The sequence below is a fragment of the Coloeus monedula genome (assembly GCF_965178545.1).
Source record: "Coloeus monedula genome assembly, chromosome: 8".
Classification (NCBI taxonomy): domain Eukaryota; kingdom Metazoa; phylum Chordata; class Aves; order Passeriformes; family Corvidae; genus Coloeus; species Coloeus monedula.
In genome coordinates, this window is record NC_138788.1 from 33,274,513 (window position 1) to 33,295,318 (window position 20,806).

The 20,806-nt window shown below is 42.5% G+C and overlaps 1 protein-coding gene across 1 annotated transcript in view; it reads left to right on the forward strand.

Moving 5' to 3' along the window:
- Positions 1-20,806, forward strand: part of GRK5 (G protein-coupled receptor kinase 5) — a gene marked incomplete at its 5' end in the record, with an annotated part of 148,881 nt that overhangs the window by 115,068 nt on the left and 13,007 nt on the right. Inside the window, 7 exons of the mRNA XM_082286520.1 lie at positions 7,213-7,313; positions 10,189-10,281; positions 12,463-12,526; positions 13,035-13,175; positions 14,282-14,472; positions 19,042-19,079; positions 19,892-19,981. Of these exons, the coding sequence (XP_082142646.1) occupies positions 7,213-7,313; positions 10,189-10,281; positions 12,463-12,526; positions 13,035-13,175; positions 14,282-14,472; positions 19,042-19,079; positions 19,892-19,981 (718 nt within the window). The remainder of the gene's footprint in view (positions 1-7,212; positions 7,314-10,188; positions 10,282-12,462; positions 12,527-13,034; positions 13,176-14,281; positions 14,473-19,041; positions 19,080-19,891; positions 19,982-20,806) is intronic.

The following is a 20,806-nucleotide window of genomic DNA, read 5'->3' on the forward strand; positions in this document are numbered from 1 at the left end:
AACACGGGGCCTTCCATACTCCCCATCCACCTCACTGCCAATTCCTACATCTGTCATCTCAAAGCAAATATCATGGAATTATGAAGCCTTTTGCTTCACTGGTTCACCTCATACAGACCCAAATGACTGTGGCAGGGAAAAGAAATAATAAAAAAGAAAATGCAGAAGTTGATTAGTTAAAGCTGCTCCTGATGTAGAATTGGCTGTTTACTACACTTACAGCTAAAACTGAACAGATAAGATCAGACACAGGGAAAGGCAAAAGAATGTTCCAACATTTTTGTGCATAGCACCAAAGGGCGTTAGGAGACTGCGTGTGCTGTGACGGTGCTGGGATCCTTTCCCTCACCAAGGGAATGCCCAACTTTGATTTCCCAAAATCAAAATACAGCCCAGACATTCCATCTCCTCATCCGCTCCTCTCCTCTGAATTTCATGATAGGACTCAGTGATCTTAAAGGTCTTTCCCAACCTCAAGGATTTTGGATTCTCCCTGTCAGTGCCTTCACACTTTCCCTCAGTCAGTCCCTGGCTGCGTGGTCGGAACTTCCCCAGCTGTAGCTTGGACTGCTGGATAAAGCCAGAATTTCCAGGTTTTTGTGTGTGAACTCTTCTCATCCCATCATGCATCATCTCACACAAAAAGTTCATTTTAGCCTGTTTCTGTCATCGTTTTGAGGTCTCTACTAGTAGCAAATCTGTGTGGAGATTTTCAAACAGATTATATGTGGAACATTGCTGTCAACATCTGAAAATACACATATCATGAAGACAAATGCTTGGAAGCAGAGACAGCTCAAGAAAAGTTACAGCTTGAACTTTTGTCCATTGACTGAAACGTTTTTAATTGTTTTAAGCTAGTTTGTTGTGGAATGTTTTCATAACCTGAAACATAACATATGCTGCACGTTATTTATTTTACGCAAGTGACTTTTAAAATAACTCATTATGTTTCAGTATCAGCTGCATGCCTGAAACTTGCCAGGAAAGCAATTGTGTTTGTGACAGAAGTTTGCATGAGGTCTATTCAATCTAAAGAGTGTGGCATCTTTCTGGTTCATATAGTTTCTGTAGTGATGAACAGTCATGCTTTAAGGCACCCTGATGACTCACATTCACTGGCAGGAGCTGGTATGAAATGAAAGCCTGTACTTCTAGGTTTCTATTCTTTATTCACTAATTGCAAGCTACAATTAGACTGATTTGAGGAATCTGAGCATATCTTGCTTTTGTTTAGCTCAGTGAGACTTCTTTGATTTCAGTCACAGGTGATGATCAGATCTTCTGCAAAACACATCTCTTAACCTTCTGCTCACTGTTCTGTAAAATACTGTGAGATTGCCACCTAGCTCATAAAGATTTAATCCTGCAATGAAGCTTTAATATTTTGAGGTCCTTAGATGGAAGTCACTGTGTAAGGATGAAGAATTACCTCTGAGCTATGGACCTGCTCTGTTTCTTGCAAAGTCAGTCTGGCCAAACTCAATGCTCTCCCTTTTTCTGGTCTGAAGTTCAGGGTTCTGCAATCCATGTCATTTTTTTTTTTTTTTGGGAGACAGTGATGACTGAGACAAGTCTTTGAAGCAGGACTGTTCATTTGCAAAGAGGATTCTTATTCCTTTACTCAGAGCTACAGGTTTCCTTTGGTGAGCACTCAGTGTACAAACTCCCTTCCTCATCTGTTCTCAGGGCCATGCCATGTGCCTGTGTTTTATGAAGCCCAGTGTTTTGCAAAATCGTTGGTACAAAGGACTGGGAAAGGGCTCAAGATCCTCTTGCATTGAACAGAGATCAAATACACTTAGATGATCAACAGATGTCTGAGTGCCCTTGGAGGTCTTTCAGACCTCTGAGAACAGATTCCACAATATTCATAGGCCTGTTCTTCTGCTTCCCTGTGTGAAAAATTAGAATAAGAAGCCTTCATATCCAATTAGGTAGATTTCTTCACATCATTCCCCCAGTGCAGAGCAGAATAATTGATCCCTGCCCTCTTTATTAAAAACATTTCTGTATTATAAGACCTTTATCAAGTTTCACCCTTGCTTTTCCAGACTAAACAGATCTAGTTCCTCGGTGCTTTCCTCTGGGCTCTTTTTCCTAGGCATGTTTCTTAACTCTCCAGGCACTTGGTGCTCTATAGGTTTCTCAAATGGTGGTGACCCCAGCTGGATATGTCTTTAGCTGGAGTCTGAACACATCCCTCTCAGTCCACTTGGTCACTTGGGCACTTTTCCTGTGGAAACAGCAGCATTAAACACAATGAACCAGCTCGGCCCGTGCAGGTTCGTGTTGTGCGTGCATCTGCTCTGGGCTCTGTGCAGTTCCCAGGAATACCTGGGGACACCTGCTTCTCACCTCACCCCCATTCCAGACTTGTGAACCCCAGCTTCTGGGCTGCCAGGAAAATGCTTCTGCTCCTTGAAAGTGCCAATCTCTGCTTGCTGGCTGCCTGCTTCCGCCTCCACAGGCTTGGAGGCAACACCTGTAGTGCACCACACCTTGCCCGAGGTCATGCACTGTAAACATTTGGAAGTTCTCTCGTGAGAAAAGGTAGAACAAATAACAGGTTTTCATTAAAAAGTAAAAGAGAAGGTCTTCTGAATGCCTCCCCTGGTACTGCCAGCACTTCAGCTTGTTTGATAAAGAATTTGATTTGCTGATAGATCAACAGAAGGTCGGATGTCCCCCACACAGTCACAGGGGAAACACTGTCTGAGAGATGTTGTGAGTCCCATGGCAAACACACAGAGGTGACTTTAGGAGAAGGTTTATTTGCTGGCTGTCCTGTTCAGTGAACTCAGCAAGGGCTGGGTCTTGGAGGTCTGAGTGAAATAGCCTGTAGCAAAAGTTACAGAGCTGTCAGAAAAGGAGAGGCCACGTTTTGAAGTGTAGCTATGGAGCATGACATTCAACGTAACAGATAATGGGGAGTCACACAGCCTGGAAGCTTTCGTCTGATCTGAATCAGATTTTTTTTTTTTTTTCTACTTTTCAGTACTTCACTGGGGTGCCAGGACATGGGCAGCACCAGGCACTGCTGCTGGACAGGACTCTGCTGGCATCCAGACTTTTTGTAGGCATGAACACAACTAACCCTGAGCATGTGTGAGACATATCAGCTGTTCTCATGCCATTTACAGAAAGGGAAGAGCAGCTGAGAGGAACTCTTTTGTCTTATAAATACAGAAAAAATAAAATTTAGAAGTGGAGATTTTTCTCAGGGTGGGCTAATGGCACTCAGAAGTAACTGAATATCCATTTCTTGTTTCTCAAATAACCACTAACACGATTCCTAGTGGCATTCTTTTCCTAAAAATTAAATGGGAGAGTATCATAAAACTGAGATATTGCTTTGCCAGCAAAATATTTGTACAAAGGTTTTCAGTTTCTGGCCATAAAGGAGAAGGTATGGGAGGTAGGAGATTTTGGTTAAAACCTGGTAAAAGTAGTGTGGACTTTTGGACTATTATTAAAATGTCTGATCAAAAAGGATAATGTGATGAGAGAAAATTTTGTTGTAGGATCAATTTAAGCACATCTTGTGTTGCCATGAATCTGGTTTCAGTTCCATCAGCTTTACCCTAGTGTTAATCAGTTGATTTGCCTGGCATAATTTCTGATTTACATTATCGTACACGAGATCAACAATGACTTTCTTTGCCTTCAGGAAACAGAATAGCCATTAGGGGAAATATGGGACTATACTTGTTATAACTCCCCAGAGTTTTGTTTTGAATGCAAGAAGGTGTAACTGGTTTCTGCAGGTGTTTCTGAAGAGTTAGCAGAATATTCTTTGTCACAAGCTCAGATGTAATGGTCTTAATCATGGTGTATGGCTCTCCTAGCTGCCACAGGACATTTAATATGTTGGAAAAGGTGTCTCTGTTCCCTTGTAAAAGCCAAATTTGCTTTTACAGCCATTGCCCATAATGCAGCAGGAGAATGGTGTTAATAACCATTTCATTGTGGCTGCAGAGATCTTCTGCACCCCTCCAGGGAAGAAGCAACTTTTTCATCTGTAAATGGCCAAAATGTTACCTTTGGAAGCTTTCACTCTTGGGATCCAAATGCTTCCTTGCACGCATAACCTGTGCTACCTAATTGTTCTCTAGGGGAGCAAAAGTAGGTTGGTGGGTTGGGTTTTGGTTTGTAATTGTTTCTGGCTTTGTTTGAACTTCTGAAGGCTGTGGGTATGCCCTGTATTCACACACGGAAAATGGCAGCCGTGGCTATTTAATGGGAGCAGTGGGAACTGTGAAGTCTCAAGGAAAATCTCAGGAAGGATCATACAAAGGCTCCCTAGAACTGTAGGCAGAGTTGGAAAGGGTTGGGTTTGTTTCTCCCAGGCATATGGTGCCCTGAACTCTGTGAGGGGCTGTAGAACAACACGAAATGCTTTGCTGGGCCTACAGAAGCTTTGGAAATTATCAGCCTGTGGGAAAAAAACCCAGCTCTTTTTCTTGTAATGGAAAATTGAGTGGTCTAGGGAAATGTTTGCACTGCTCTGTAAGGCTTCAGTCCATGCACAGGATTTCAGTGTGTTCATGTCTTTGCCTACCTTGATATTGTTTCCTTGCTCCCAGTTTGTTCAGAGGAACTAAAGACTCAGAGGTCAGCAATGAGTGGTTTTGAAAACCCAAGTGGTGACTGTCTCTCCCACAAACTTGGAAAGAGGAATCACAGTCTGTGTCATTTTTAAATACTTCCCGCATTGTCTTACGATTTCTTTTGCTCATTCTACCCCCCTTTCACTACAAGAATTTAATTTCCTCTTTATGAATAAGAGTTAGCTGATGCTTATAATTTTTTTTTAAATGTCCTTTGATCTCAGACAAAGTTTGGTGGAACTAGCACTCTAGTAGTGTGTCATAGGCATGATCCTCAACACTAACCTCAAGGCAGCTTACCTTCCACTGGGAAATTAATTTCCAGTGGGAAATGGGAGTTGCCTGGCATGAGTAAGAATCAGGTCACTAGTCTAAATGACTAATTATGCAGTTTAGTACTTAGCTTTTGGATTCTAGTTTTGACCTCTAAATGTACAACAAGTTCCAGATGTAATCAATAGTAACTTCAGTTAGAGGCCCCGGTATGGATTTTACAGAAGTGCTGCTCCATTCACATCAGAAGACACTCCTGGTCCACAGCAGTACCAAGACTGTGGAGTTCATGGGTGTTTCTGTACCCTGTAAGTCAGAGAGATGATCATCTTGGACTGGGGCTCAGACCAGTGGATTCATACAGCCACGTACCAGCTCTGGGCTACCAGTGAGAATTTGTGTGCAAATGTGTATCCACTGAGTACATAAATTGTACAGGTATTCATTCATCTGGTTTCTAGCCAAAATCAACTGAAATACTGCTAATCATTAGGCTTTTGTTCCTATCTGAATATTCCTTTAAAGCCTTTGTTTTAATCTGTTTCCCTGACTTTTCCCCCAGTAGTTTCAGTGCTGTAGGACTGGAAAACAGGACTTTTGGGGTTTTTTCCTAGTTCTTTCATTGCTTCCCTCTTGCCTCTATTTACTTTCTTGAACTAAAAAGGGGACTTAATTTCATTGTGGGCATGTATATTTACCTCAGTGGTCAAGCAGGCTGAGAAAATCTGGCTTTGTCTCAGTCTCTCTATCTTTTAGATGATAACATGAGGGGCTTACCTACCTCTCAAGAAACCATGAGACAAGAATTCTTAATTATTAGTAATCTACTCTGCCTGTGATTAAAAGTGGGTGTCCCCTAGATATATTTTGACGAGGAAATAGAGGAATATATTGAGGAAATGAGGAAACATTTCAGCAAGGTCACAGGTATCCGTAGCACCTTCTGCAGATTGTCTGTCAAGGCTGAGCAGTGAGAGTGCATAACACAGCATGCACAGACAGTTCGGTAAACCATGTTCCTATTTAAAAACATTCAAGTGGAACAAACTTACTTTTTCATGTCACAACCAGGATCATATTCACATTTCAGCAGTGGGAAGGAAAAGATAAAAGACTTAATTCAGCTTTCAACATGCTGGAGATTTTCTCTGGCTCCACCTCTGCCCCTTCCTCTGTCCTCATTCCCAGTGTTTTTGAACTCTGCCTGCAATGCATTTCAGTGCTTGCCAAGACATCTCTAACTAGGGGTGAGTTAATGAGAACATCTGGCCAGGAATGAGGGATGATGCTCTGTGACCCACCCACTCAGCACATCTGGTGGTTGTGGGCATGGATGGGGGACGTTACTGAGCATTAAAGCTTCTGCAAGGAAAGAGGATTTTATCATCTATGGCTGGGTTTATTGAAAATACCCAAATCCAATTGGTTATATAAAGGGACTTTCATGTACTTGGGAGAAATGCCTATGAATAGGTGCACACACACACAAATATACACTTTGTAATATAATTACAGTATACAGGCAATGTGTAAAAATGTGGACTGCCTAAAAAACTGTCTTTTTACATAATTAGTCCCAAAAGTCCTAAACTGGTTAACCATCAAGGCATATTGCAAGAGACCTCTCTTTGGTAAGGGCTTTATGAAGGGCTGAATATACATTCTCTCCAAAGGGAGGAGAGGATGAAAAGAGTTTATATGCTTGCTTGGCAAAGTTCCTTTTTGAAATTATTATTTTGAAGCTGCTGAATTATTTTTGTCATTCTAAGGATGAACTAAGGTGTCCAGATACTTTTGTGAACATCTTTTTATGTTTCGTATTATGTTAGATGTAGATCTGTATCAGTAAGTACCAATGCTCTGCTCTTGTTTTGCTTTGCTGGTTAACAAAAAAAAAAAAAAAAAAGGAAGATGGATTTTTCAGACTGCACAATGAATCACCCATGAAGTGAAAACACTGGGCAAATTCTCTTTTGTTTAGTAGAATGGCCTGTACACAGTTCAGGCCAGCACATTTTTCATGGGATGCAAGGGAGCAGTTCAAAGAATTGGCAAGGAGTGGGTCCTGCATATTCATGAGGCTGGGCAGGGAGGTGAAGGTACAGGAGAAGGCAGAAAAGCAATGTGAGGATAGAGTGGAATGTGGAGCGAGTTTCCACGGTATCCTATTTTACTGCTCTTTGACGTAAAGCTCCTTTGCTTTTACACAACCGCTGGAATTGAATGGCAGCAGCTCGGGGCATAAATAATGAATGTGCCTCTCACATGTTGATAGAGGAGAATCTGCACCTCGTCACAGAGTTAATGTGCCCCTCTCTTTTCTCCCCAGTCTCCAGCCTATGTGCCCGAAGTCAGTCGAGAACTTATCCAACAGACAGAGGAGAAGCTCGAAAACAGCCCCTGCAAAGAGCTGTTCTCTCCCTGTACAAAGTAAGTATAACACGACACCCGAACATCACAGGGTTGCAGCCAGCAGCTTGTAAGGAATGTGTCAGACAGAGACATTTCAGTCTGAACCTGAGGCAGGTATCTTTGGCTCCTGCTCACAATCCTAGAGGCAGAGCTGACAAGCGGTGAAGTCATTTCATCTGAACAAAATATAATAAATATTTCCATGCCATTATATACACTACACACAGGCACTTACTGTTTCAGGTATTTGACAGAGTGTTCTAGCCAAGTAAACCAGCCGTGGGTTTCATGCTGTGTGAAAAGAGCTACAAAGATAATGTATCCAAAGAAAACATCTCTGTTTCAAAGTGAATAAAAATTAAGTGGCTATACAGTCCATTTAGACAGAGGAATGTGCAAACTTGCTCCGCATGGCTTTTCCAGAAAATCTTCACCAGGAGAACGGGCCTTTTTTAATGCTTTCTGTCTGTCTGTGGCGTTCAAACGAACGTGCATTATTTCACCCTTTGTCTGGGAAAAGGCTTATCAGTTTCTGCAGCGATTTGTGTCATTATGTGCTAAAGCTCCAGGTATGCAATCTGCATTTGCAAACCCTGCCCCGAGCGCGTCCACGCCAGTAGATCATAAACCAATAAAAATATGAAAAGGAGGGATCATCGCACGCGGGCCCATGTGGTTTCTGGCTGAGCGCGGTTTGTTTTCCCTGGGTGATGTAATGGGGATTTGTAAAATTTGCTCCGCTGTCATTCATTGTTTTGACTCATTTCATTGACCTTTTCTGGTTTCAGTTATTCTCTGCGTTGGTAGGAGCTGTGGGTTATTTCTGGCCTTCCCTTATAGCACAGGCAGTCTCCTTGCATTGGCCTGGTGTCCTGTAGAGATGCTCCGTAGCTCGCACCACTTGTGGGTGCCAGTCCCAGCGACAAAGGCAGAGCTGTGCTCAACACAAAGCCCCCGGTGCCTGTTTCCAGTTCTCCAATCGGTTTGAAAGCTGACAGTTCCCTCTAAAATGCACTTTGTTGTTGCCAAAGAGGGGAGCTAAAAAGCAAACAACTGCTGAAAGGCAGCTATTGTTCTTTTAAAATACGTGCAGCTTTTAATTAACTGAATGGAAAGGGGCGAGCACTGGACACCACTTAATGCAGGCTCCTTCCTTCATCCCAGCTGAAGCACAGGAATGAGCCAGGTTTGGGACCTTGTTAATAAATATGCTGATCATTTCACACGGACTAAAATGAGGTCAAAAGGAAGTTTTAAAAACTTGCTGTTGGTATTTACTGGTAGTGAATGATGTTAATTTTGGAAGGTCTCACAGTCAGACCCGAAAAGGGAGGCATACATACAAGTATGAGCCCTGCTGTCCTGTAGGAGCAGGGATGGGATGAGTTTCATTCACATCTTCACAGATAAAAATCAGTCTGCAAAAAAAGAGTGTGTATAACAACTTCTGCTTCTACACTTAATATTTTGACTGTCTGCTCCTGCCCTCCTCCAAGTTCACCTAGAATTCTGATGTTGAATTTGGACGTTTGTTAAGGCAGATTAAGACTTACTTTTTATTTTATTTTGTAATCTTTAATCCATGAGGGGAAACTGTTACGATCTATGTCCAGTCAAAGCTAATGAAGACAGCAACAATTTGACTTGTGCATACTGAACATGTGCACCTGCCTTCTCCAAATTGATGGTGCAAGAATTAAAAAAAAAAAATAATTTTGCAACAGCTGAGAAATTCCAAAAATACTAGCTCATGAACAGGGAGGAACTAAACTGAGGAGACACATTACTCATGGTGACTTGTTTGCTCAGAGAACTGCCCCAGGGTAAGGCATAGACTATCCATTCCCAAACAAGAGTAGTTGTTCAGAGAGGATTTCCTCCTTCCAGCAAGATCTGGAAATGTGTCTGTATGCCCTTAGACACTGACACAGATGTGTCTGTATACACCCAGACAGAGATGCTCATTTCTTTGAGCAGTTTTCATCCAAACCCAGCTTCTGTCCTGCCAGGGCTGCCAGTAGAGGTGGATGCAGGAGCCCCAGTAAGCAAGGCAGGAACCAACACCAGCAGTTGTTAAACAACACAACCACCTTCATTTTAGGCAACACCCAGCTCAGTCCATATTTTCTTAGTTCCAAACCTCTGGCCTTTCTGACGGGGTGCCTGATGCTCTCTGGCTCTTTGCTGCCTGTCACGAGCAACAGACTTTGTTCTCACATTTGCAGACTGACCTTTTTATTCCTTTATTCCTTCCATTATGCAAAACAGTATATCCACTGCATGAGCCCCAAAATTCTTTTCTCATTCCAGAAGCAAATCCACATTCCTGTTCAGACTTTTCTTTCCTCTGTTTTTTCCTATGAAGCACATAGCTGTTAGGAGATCCCCTTTGACTTTAGTCACAAGTACTAATGCTTCTCTACAGCAGGAATTGAAACGGATCTTTTTACTCAAAATGATGCCTCTGGTCGTCCCTCTTTGACAGAAATGGGCTTCAGCCAGAAATTTTCTATCCAGATGTAAATGTCCCTCAAAGTTTAGGAGCTCAGTTCCTGAGGGTGTTGTTTCAGTTTACACATAGAAGCAAAGACGTTCGGTGTCTGGTGGCTAACAACCTCTGTAAAAGTCCATTAAAGCCAGTGGGAGTTGCCCTATTAATTTTCAGCAAGCATCACCAGTATTCAGCTTGTATGAGGCCTCCTGTTATGAAATGCATCAAGCACATCACTTTGTTTCTAGATTGAAACAGTGAGTAAAATAAAGTACAAAATAAAGTAAAAGTAACATAATCCTACCATACAAGAAGCCTGGATTTTTCTCCTCTTGTTTTGTTTCTCTTTTGCTCCAAGTTCAGGATTATAAAATGCTTATATATCCTTTTCATCTGAGATAGATCTGTCCTTGACCACCTCAGTGGGGAGCCATTCCAAGAGTACCTAAACAGCATGTACTTTGACAGGTTTCTCCAGTGGAAGTGGTTGGAAAGGTAAGTGTCACAAGATTTTTTTAAAAATAAAAACAAATAAAAAGGTTTATTTTTACTTTCCATGAAAAGTCTGTAGAATATGCTTGAATTCTGACAGTTGAGATAATGTTTGCTTCTACAGCTCCAGTCTTCGACCATTTAATGGTCTTAGGTACATTAAACATATTAGGTATGATTAATGTGCATTCAGCAACTTCAGCTGTCTTTCTGTTTAGCTACCCTCTGAACGTGGTGACATTTTGTCTGGACCAGTTGTCACTGTTATTAAATCACTCTAAACAGAGAAAAATGTGGCGGATAGGTCCTCTCACTGTATTTATTGGCTGGACATTCCTGAGTACATTCAATAAGCAGGCAGCCTTAGTGTGTATTAATTTGCAAGGAAAGGGGCTTGTGCATTTCCCTTGTCAGGGAGTGCTGTAGCAGACGGTCACTGCTGGGTGACAGTGACCTTGAGCTGAGAGAAGCCCCATTTTCCACAAATGGAATTAATTACGGCGGATGAGTTAGGGCCGGATCCATGAGCGGTGAGTGTCAGCAGGACGCCTCCAGATCAAAGGAGCTGCCAGTTCCTCTCCCTGGAAAGCTACAAAGCTGCTGCTCAAGAGGGGTGGGCAGAGGGAAGAGCCATTTCTTGCCAAGACATGCTCCACATGCCATCTTTCCTGAGCCCAGCATTTACTCTTCCATTTCAATTAAAAAAACATTGGGTGATTCATCCCTAGCCAGGCTATTTCCTATCTATTTTCACATTCGGGATAAGGAATTTTCTGAAATGCTTTGAGGATTTTTTTTTCCATTCCCCCAACATGTGTGACAAGCTATTGGATATGCCTGGCTTAAGAAGATGGGAGGATTGTTTTTAGGATTAGCAAAGGGATGTTAGTAACATGGAGTGATCAACACCTCCTGACAGCCTGCTGGCTCCAGACGAGCAGTGACACAGTCCATTTATTCCAGGGACATTGCTGAACATGTAGTTATCACGACTAATTGTTGCTTTTAACCCCAAAAGCATTTGCAGCAGCCTCATGGAAAACTGAAAATAACATCTTCTCCTCTTCTAGTTTTGACTTTCTGCATACTATTCTTCCCCCACTTAGGAAAACAATAATGGGCATTAATGAAGGGATTCATTTTGGCATTTATTCCTCATTGTCATCAACCTCATCATCCCTGTGGTGGGAACAGCCACGTTACTGTGCTCCCTCTGCCGGCTGGCTGCCTGCCAGAGGGGAACAAGGATGACAGGAATATTCATATCCACTGCTAGGATCCTTGTAAAACCTTGGTGATGGAGTGGTGGATACAAAATGGGATCTCGCTGAACCTAGAATTCTTCTTCTGTCATGTTATAAAACTTTTACAGTAGCAAAGTAAAAGCTGGCTGTAGAGTTGGAGCCATTCTGGAAGAGCAGATTTTGTGGGAAGCCTGGGAGATTGTATAGGGATCATGTCAAGTGATTTTTGTGGAGCACTCCGGCCTCAGGGACAGACTTATTTAACCTTAATTTGGCTCTTGCCATCACGGCCTTCTTGCCCGTGATGTTCTCCCAGGAAGCAAGTAGCCCAGAGGGAATGGACTGGCTTGGACCTTGTCTTCCCGCTCTCCCAGCCTGCAAATGACACATAAATCCACCTCTGCTGCTCCCAGCATTGTTTCTGCCTTTGATTCCTATAAGTTCCATGTTTTGTTTAAGACGCCAGAAGTATTTTCTGGTGGATTGAATTTCGGATCACTTTTTCTCATCTTGCAGGCCAAGCAAAGCAATGTGTTAGCCCATCCTATATATGTCATGGATATTAATATCTTACTGGAAGATCTCAAGCTTCCTCTTTGCTTAACAAAGGCCAAGGCTGTATAATGGAGATTCAGAACCCTTCTTGGTCGTAAGATGCTAGCAGAAATTATACTGATGACTCACTAATGTGTTGTATTTTATTACAGCTTAATATGTTGGAATTGAAAAGTTCAAGCCATACATAGTATTGAAGTAATGTAATTACATCATTATATATTATATTATATTATACGATTACCTTGAAATAATGGGATTATATAATATTTATCTATTTTGCTTTTCAAAAGTATGCTCTGAAATAAATAAATCACAGAGAGTGAATTAAACATAGTGTGGTGGTGGTGGGGGGGGGTTATTTATTTATTTTATTTTCCTCCAGGCAACCAGTAACGAAAAACACATTTCGGCAGTACAGGGTACTGGGGAAAGGCGGCTTTGGGGAGGTGAGTAATTCTGAAACTTTCTGTTCAGAGTGTTTCTTACTTTTTAGGCGCTGCAGGTACAGGAGCCTATGATGTTTCATTAATTGCTGACAGTTCTACTTAACCCCTCATGGCACTGTAATCTCAAAAGGACACTTTTGAGAGTTACTTTGTGTTCATCTGTTGCATTCACAGTGGAATTAGGGTCACACCCTTATGTGTATTTTCCTGGTGTCTGGAGGTGGCAGCAGAGGCAGAGGAGGTGCAGACTGAGAGATTACAATCTGCCCAGACAAAGGGAGGTGGGAGAGGAAGCAGGCGGAGGAAAGTGAAATAATTAAACCAATATTCCACAGCAGGTTTGGAAACAGTAGTCAGTCCCCCAGCTGCCCCCGCCTAGGCCTGGCTCGCTAAGCCGCCGTCTCTCGCCTTAAAAGGACTAAATCAGAGGAGATGGTGAGGAGTAAAGTGCAGCCCAGACACAGCGTTTGCTTCGAATTACCCGGCAATTGTTCTGCTCAATTCGCAGGTCTGCGCCTGCCAAGTGCGAGCCACGGGGAAGATGTACGCCTGCAAGAGATTAGAGAAGAAGAGGATAAAGAAGAGGAAAGGCGAATCCATGGCACTCAATGAGAAGCAGATTTTAGAAAAAGTCAATAGTCAGTTTGTAGTGAGTATTGAGCTCCGTGGCACTCGGCTCCCTGCTCACCTGCTGAGCACTGTTCTGGTTTGAATCCAGTGCCTCCTCCATCTCCTGCTCCTGGAAAGGTGCTGGAAGCTGAATGCCTTTGCTGTGCACCTTAGCCCTGCTCCATGTACCTTTGCCGAGTCTCATTTTAGTCTCTGGTCCATGAGAAATGCAGCAGTCAAGGGGCCTGTGCCTGCCATGGGAACACGATGTGTTTTGCAGCCTTGGCTTGCATCACAGCTGCACCAGGCTGAGCTATTCTTATCCAGCGTGATTACCTGAATTCCCAGGGTCTGGGAGAGAGGTGCTTGGAGGAGACTGAAGGAGATTCAACCCAAATAGATCAGATGAGACTGGCTTGTAGAAGCATCTAAGCAGTGAAGTGGAGCTGGTCTCCCTGATGCAAGGGCTCTCCTGAGTCACACCAGCTCTTGTGCCTCCTTTAAAACTTGCCTTAGATTAAAAAAAAATAATAAAAAGAGAGAGGTGTTATCTCAGCATGTGTCATATTCTTTATACTTATTTCTTTGTATACAACAGATGCAAGATGTTTACTTACCTCTGGCAGAAGCCAAGAGGATAGAACATATTTAAAAGTGATGAGTAGATTTTGGCCAGCCTGATTTTTCCTTGGGCACCCACCAGAGCCTCTTAGGGATGATGATGACCTTCATGTCTCTGTGGTGGTCCATTTGATCACCCCAGGATGGGATATCTGAGCCTTCCAGGGAACTCACTGAGATGCAAAATGGTGCAGCAGGAGGTGTAGATTCCCTTGATTACTAAGATTTCTCATATATGGGAAAATATGCCTGGAATTAGTATGTTTGTCCAGTCTCTGAAGCCATCTGAGCCTTGAGGGCTTCTGGTGATAAATAGGCTGGATTCCACAAATCAATCTGTAAAATCCTAACATCTGATTTTTCTGTACTTTTTTAATGCATGTTTGCCATTGTAAGGAAGCCCATTGACCAAATTCAGTCAATGTAATTTTTTCGTTTTCTGGAGAAAATCTTTAATGCAAAGCTAGCACTTCCTTCTTAGCAGCCATCTGAAATGTCACGACTGTGCTACAAATGTTCTTCTAGGTCAATTTAGCCTATGCCTATGAAACAAAGGACGCACTGTGTTTAGTTCTGACCATAATGAACGGAGGTGACCTGAAGTTTCATATCTACAACATGGGAAACCCAGGCTTCGAGGAGGAAAGAGCTTTGTTTTATGCAGCAGAGATTCTTTGTGGCTTGGAAGACCTACACAGAGAAAATACTGTGTACAGGTAAGCACTCTCTGGAGTCTTAGGATGCCTTTTCTGGGTAGGAAAGAATTGTCTCCATCCTCCCTTCTCACTGTGGTGCTGTACATCTGAGATGCCTGAGTGCTTTGGCTGAAATTTCGCAGAGCCCTGTATAAATACAGCATGATACAGTAATCATGGAAGGAAGCAGTTGCTTCCTTAAATACATCCTGTCTAAATGGTACAGAACAAGTGCAAAGCTCCCCAAACCCTTCCTCAGCATGCACTGGGCAACATAAGAAAGTGATGGAAGTTCCTTTAAAGGGATTTCATTAAGGAGTCTAGTTCCTAGTTGGGATGAAATGGACATCATTCCATCCAAGCCTCTATTTTAATTAGTTAGATGATATTGCATGAGGGGCTGTAGCACGTCAGATGTGGCACAACTTCTGTTGCAGAGGGAGTGCAATCCCAAGAGGGTGTCTGAGACACAGGGAATGGATTTATACTAGTGTGATGAGCTAGATGGGATCATGGTGATCCTGGCATGCCAGCCATGGAAGGGGGCCCATTCCCAGCCACACAACAGAGGCATCCTGCTGGCAGCATCCCACCATCCATGGGTGCAGCCAGCGGGCACAGCACTGCCCGGCGCCGCCACTGCCGCTTCCAGGAGAGCAGATCCCAAGTTCTCAGATTCCAGTTTGGCTTACAGCTCTATACAAGCACTTTTCCAGGGCAGGCTGGATAAGCAGGCAGATTGCAGACAGAGTTCTTGTGACTCCTCGAGGATTTTTTTTCTTTAATCAACAGCCACTGTAGTTGTAAACAACAGTTAATGTTTGTCTTCATCATCCCAGCTTGTGAAATCATCGTTGCTGGCATTCACAGCCGAAGAGGGCCTGTGAATTGATGAAAGAACTTCCAAGGACAATGATTAATAGACAATAAGATGCTATTTTTAAAAGCCAAGCCATGCTTTAAATCATTTGGTGTGCCTGTGTGTAATATGTATGATGCGTATGCTTGTATGCATAGAAATTGCAATATTGTTGTTCCTTGGAGGAGATCTCTAACAAACTGCCACTTGGTTGCCTTAGATCTTGCTAGCTGGCACACAGAGGGCAGACAGATAACATGCTGATTTAGCTGGTGCTCGCCCAAGGAAGAGGTTTTTTCTTTCCCCAAGGAGCAAAATGGTACTAAGTGTTTAATGTCAATTGAAAAATCAAATCATGAGTGAAGTGTCTGGCTTCCTTTTCCTTTAAAAAACTGCCTACCACATTTAAAAACGTTTTAGGAGGTAATACAGTGTTTCACAATCACATTTTATTAAAGAAAATAAAAGACTGGTACATTCGTAACATGGCTGGTAAAATGCCATGCTAATGCCATTTTCTAACAGAACAAATCAGATCTGGCCACCTAAACTAGTGCATGGCTCTGAGAGAAATGGCACCTACTTCCTTAAGCAGTAGTTTTCATGCTACTCTTAAAAGAGCTGCTACTTTACACCTCAGATGGCACATTCATTTTGGTGATGAATGATACTAGATCCTTGTAGGTGACATTTTCTAGCAGTATTTCAGGAGCATCTGCAGAGACCCCTCATTTGTAATAGCACAGCGTGTTGTGGGACCCGTGAGAAGTGCTATATAGGTCAATAAAATATAGCAGCTAAATGCTACCGCTTTCTCAAGGCGAATAATTCATCACAAAACACTTATTCCTCAGACTTAATTTCATTTTCTATAAACAAAATGCTCCTGAGTAAATCACAGTGTTGGAAAATGCATCCCCATCTCCTGGGCCGCTGCTGACGCACGCTGCAGACGTGACCCGGGAGAACAACCAGGCTCAGAGTCAGATTTATCTCATTCAGAATTCCCTTGTCAAACATGGCACTCCTGTTACATTTCTCAACGGCATCATGTTAGTAAAGGTCAATGGGTTGGTTGTTCATGGAAAGCAAGTGTAAAAAGCTGCTGGTTCTCCTCAAATTATTCGTATGTGTATATATATATATATTTCTATTATATTATTTATAATATGTATTTATATGTTTGTTTCATATTTTATAGATATGAAATACATATAAATGTGTATATATATATATAAAAATGTATATAATGTAACATTTTTTTGTTTATATTTGGTTATTTGTATATTTTTTATATATGTAATGTTTTTAAATTTATTCTATAGCCATGCCTGGAAGCTCCAGTCAGCATCAAGTCCACATTGTCCCAGGCATTGCGCAAATACATGGTAAAGCCTTGTCCACAGTGATTAATTGAGTTGTTTAGGCTGTCCTGCACAGCCAAACAATTGCCTTTTGAGCATGGGCACAGTGCCAGCAGTTTATGTTTCAGTATGTTTGGGCGAGGCTGCTTTACAAATAGGAAGCTGGGCCTTTGGGAAGTAGCCTTAGTCCACCAGGCAGTTTTATTCCTCCTGGACATTTCAGTCATGAGCCCTTGGAAGTGCTGGCCTTGCACAGGAAGCCAGCCTTGATCCTGAGGAACCAGAAATCTGAAAACAGGAACGACAGCTTATGTCTAGGAGGGGAGGAAGGCTTCCTCTAATTGCCCTAAATTGCAGAAGACTGTAAGGACTGAACTGGTGTTCTCAGAGTCCTCATGGACTTCTCCTCATTCAAAGACAACATTTCCCAAATTGCACACAAGATTCTTGTTATTGGCCCCCAGTTACAGTTTTAGGTGGGACTAATAACTGCTGAGTTACTGATGATGAAGTAACTGATGAAGGCTTCAAGGAGTTCTTCAAGGAAATAGTTCTTACAGGATTTGGAATATATTTTTATTTTTTAAATTTATTTATAAAAATAAATAGGAGATGCCCGTGACCATGCTGGTCCAGCATTGGAAACCTTCTGCTGGTAGGCAGGGAAAGCCCATAGTGGTATGTTAAACAAAATCACAGCTTCTCCTCAGCATTCAGCTGCCCTTCACATATTTCAGCATTGTTTATTTGAAAAGTAGGCTTGGTACCACTGGGCACTGAGTGAGGTTTGTCTCGGAGGTCAGGAAGGTCTGAAGCAAGCAAGAGGAGGCGATTACTCACAGTGCTCTGTGTTCTTGCTTGAAATAATAAATATAAACAGGGCAAGTTTCAAAGTTCCAATCTTGGCATTGTTAAAACTATAAAATACCCCTCTCCATTCACAGGAAAATTCATGATGCTGGAATGGTACAGCTTGAGAGGTGGCGTGGGCTCCTGCCCAGGCTCTGTGCTCTGCCCTGTTCCGTGGTGAAAGAGTTTCTGTTGTCCACGCCCTCTCTTTGCTCTGTGCACAGCAGTTCCTCTTGTTGGGAAGTCAACATCACCAAGCTGGTTCACAGATGCAAGGAGGCCTTACAAAAAGAAGAGGCCAAGCACTGCTTGGATTTGCACCAGGCTGAACACTGTCTTAAGATAAAAGCCAGGGCATCATGTGGTGAACTGAAGCAATCCTGTTTTCCCTGCCTCACCCAGCCACTGGTGCCTCATTCAGGCTCCTGAGCCAGCACAGCCCAGTCCTGGGGCATGGCCCTTCTGGGACACTCCCTGCCCAGCATGTCCCTATATCCCCTCTGACACCTCTGTTCCTGTCTCCCAAGCTGGCTTCATTCCCACTCTGCACAAGCAGGATGGGAAGGAGCCCTTCAGGCTCCCACCTCAACAGCAGCCCAAGAATAGCAGCAGCTGCAAAGTTGTGCTGCTGGGCTTTGGAAAGGTTTGAAAAACAGCCTTGGTCAAGGAGGGGACAGCGTGGCTGGCCTGGGCAGCACCTCAAAGCAGCAGCTGGTGGAGCAGGTTTTGTGCAGACAAACCTTTCAGAAGAAGGATCTGCCAAGGCTCTGCTAAATATATGAAAATGGAGATTATTTGCTTCAGAAGTTTATACCTCTCCCAGATTTGGGACTTTTTCTTCTTTTTTTTTTTCAGGAACAGTAAAAGGCACATCCTTGACATCAGATTGACCACCTTGTCGATTTTCATGGCATTGCTCCAAACCACACAAGCACTAGAGTTTCACAAATGTTTGCAAGAAGAATCTTAATCTGGGCCCAGCATTCCCCCCTCTCCCCCACATTTTCCAAACTTAACAAAATTATTGCACATGTGTGCGAGTGCATGGGCACACATTCACATACTTGGTCTGAGTCAGATGCCAGACATAGAAAATTTGAGCCCAACAGGTCGCTATTTCCATTTTCACATGTAAATAAAGTATTTTAAAACCTAAAATCTTTTTTTTTTTTAGGTAAGATTTTATAACAAAAAATGCTACAGAGATCTAGCAACATACAGGACTACAGGGGTTCATTTACAGGGCTTACAGGACTAGATGGATGAGTCCATTATAGGGTAGATTAGGAACTAAAAGCTTGGCTTAGTGAAAAATTGTAACTCCAGTTTAGAAAAAGACATATGGCTTCAGTCTATCTGTGAAGTGAGTTGTAAAAGGTTGTATTGGTTTCAGGAGTTCCTTGCTGTTTGAGTTGACACTCAGTTGGTTTATTACGAGTAATAAATGCACTCACACAGTTGTAGGGTTGTGTTATCAAAACCAGCTTCATGCCCATAACTGCTATCTTTCATTTTCAGAGATCTGAAGCCAGAAAATATCCTGCTGGATGATTATGGTGAGTCTCGGAGGTTTACAGAGATGCTTTCACAGGAAAGTAGATTAAGTTAGTTTTAGAATATATATTGCACAAAGACAAATAATGCTCTGAAGTGATTAAGAGGCTCAGCATACACTAATATTCCTGTCTTGGGGTGGGAGAGCTGCTGGAGCTCAGTGCACAGATGGAAGGAAGCAGCCGTGCCCTCAGCAGGGGCTGTTCTCGAGAGCTCGGCGTTGCTGGGGCTCTCTGCCTTTTGTCGTTGTTTTTCCATCCTTGTTGCAAGGCTGATGCAACACAAAGGGAGTTCTAATTTCTAAATCTGTGCTTCCCTCTCCGGTTTTGAAAGTACTTTCATCCTCTGCTGAGCCAAGTCGGGTTTTATGCAAACCCAGGTACCCATTCATTGCTGAAGGCAGCAATAATCAAATCTTGTGCTGCCTTGCAGACCAGATGTAGCCTCTTCAGCCATCACAGGGTTACGGAATTGTGTCAGCCCATCCATCCTCTGTGATCAGTTCAAGATACTTCCCCAGAGCATGCTTCTCTCTGCCTTTTTTCATTGGTTTTAAAATACCTAATACAATCCACTCCAGTCCACAGCCTCACTGTTAACATTTATTTCACTGCTTTGTAGTGCCCTTAATGATTCCTCTTTTCCATATCAATGAAACGGCTCCAATTCAGTCATTCAGAGCACTCTTTTCTTAAAATGCCCGAGCAGTAAATTGCAGGAGTATTTTAGCAATGACCGCAGTTGTGGATTTTGGACTAATTTGGGTCAGGTTTTATATCTGCTTTGTGTTGTTTTGTTTCTTTTTACCTTCCAGGCCATATTAGAATATCTGATTTGGGTCTAGCTGTTAAAATCCCCGAGGGTGAATCAATCCGTGGAAGAGTAGGAACAGTAGGGTATATGGGTAAGTCTTCCACAGCTCATCTTTTAAAAAATTTGGTGAGATTACTTGAGTTTTAGAGATATTTCTGCCAAGTAAGCTTAAGAAAAAGAGTAAAAAACATTCACGTTCAGCTGTGTCCAGTTCCGTGCAGCAACTCCCACAGAAATCCTGATAGTGGAAATCAGAAGAGGGTGAAAGGATGGACCTCTACAGCTCTCAGTGAGGCTGGTCTATCTAACCTTAAATCAGCAAAGAAAGTTGAAAGGGGAGACAACTGGGATTCTAGTGATTTTAGTGTAGATTTATCTTAGGAGGGTTATATATAAATATATATATATAAACCAAAATAAAGGTTTCTTTCTAGTTGCTGCTTTGTGTAAGAGTTAGAATGTATTTGTATGGTTATGATAAAATGGGTAAATCTGCACCTTTGGTCATCTTGACCAGGGTCATTTTGAGTTTTCCTCTCTGTGCAGGGGAGGCTGCACAAAACACAAGTAGAGATTTGTACATGGGTTTTAAAAAAAAATCACTCCCTTATTTAGCTAGATCTGTTTTCAAAATTCAATGTAATTATTTTCATGCATTCTCTGGGTGTGCATATTTCTTGGAGTAAAAATTGCTTATGCTTATTTGACTGAATAGAAACTAGCTGATGTGAGCCACTGTTACACCATATGGAGACTTTAATGAAAGCAAGCAAATCAGTTGTCATGTCTAAATTTTGTTATCTCAGTGTAAGTTTGCGTGCACACTAAGGCTCTGTGCTTGTGAGCACGTGCGGATGTGTGTTTGTACCCATGCATGGAGGTGAGGGTGCCTGCAAGATAGTGACTATCTTCCCAA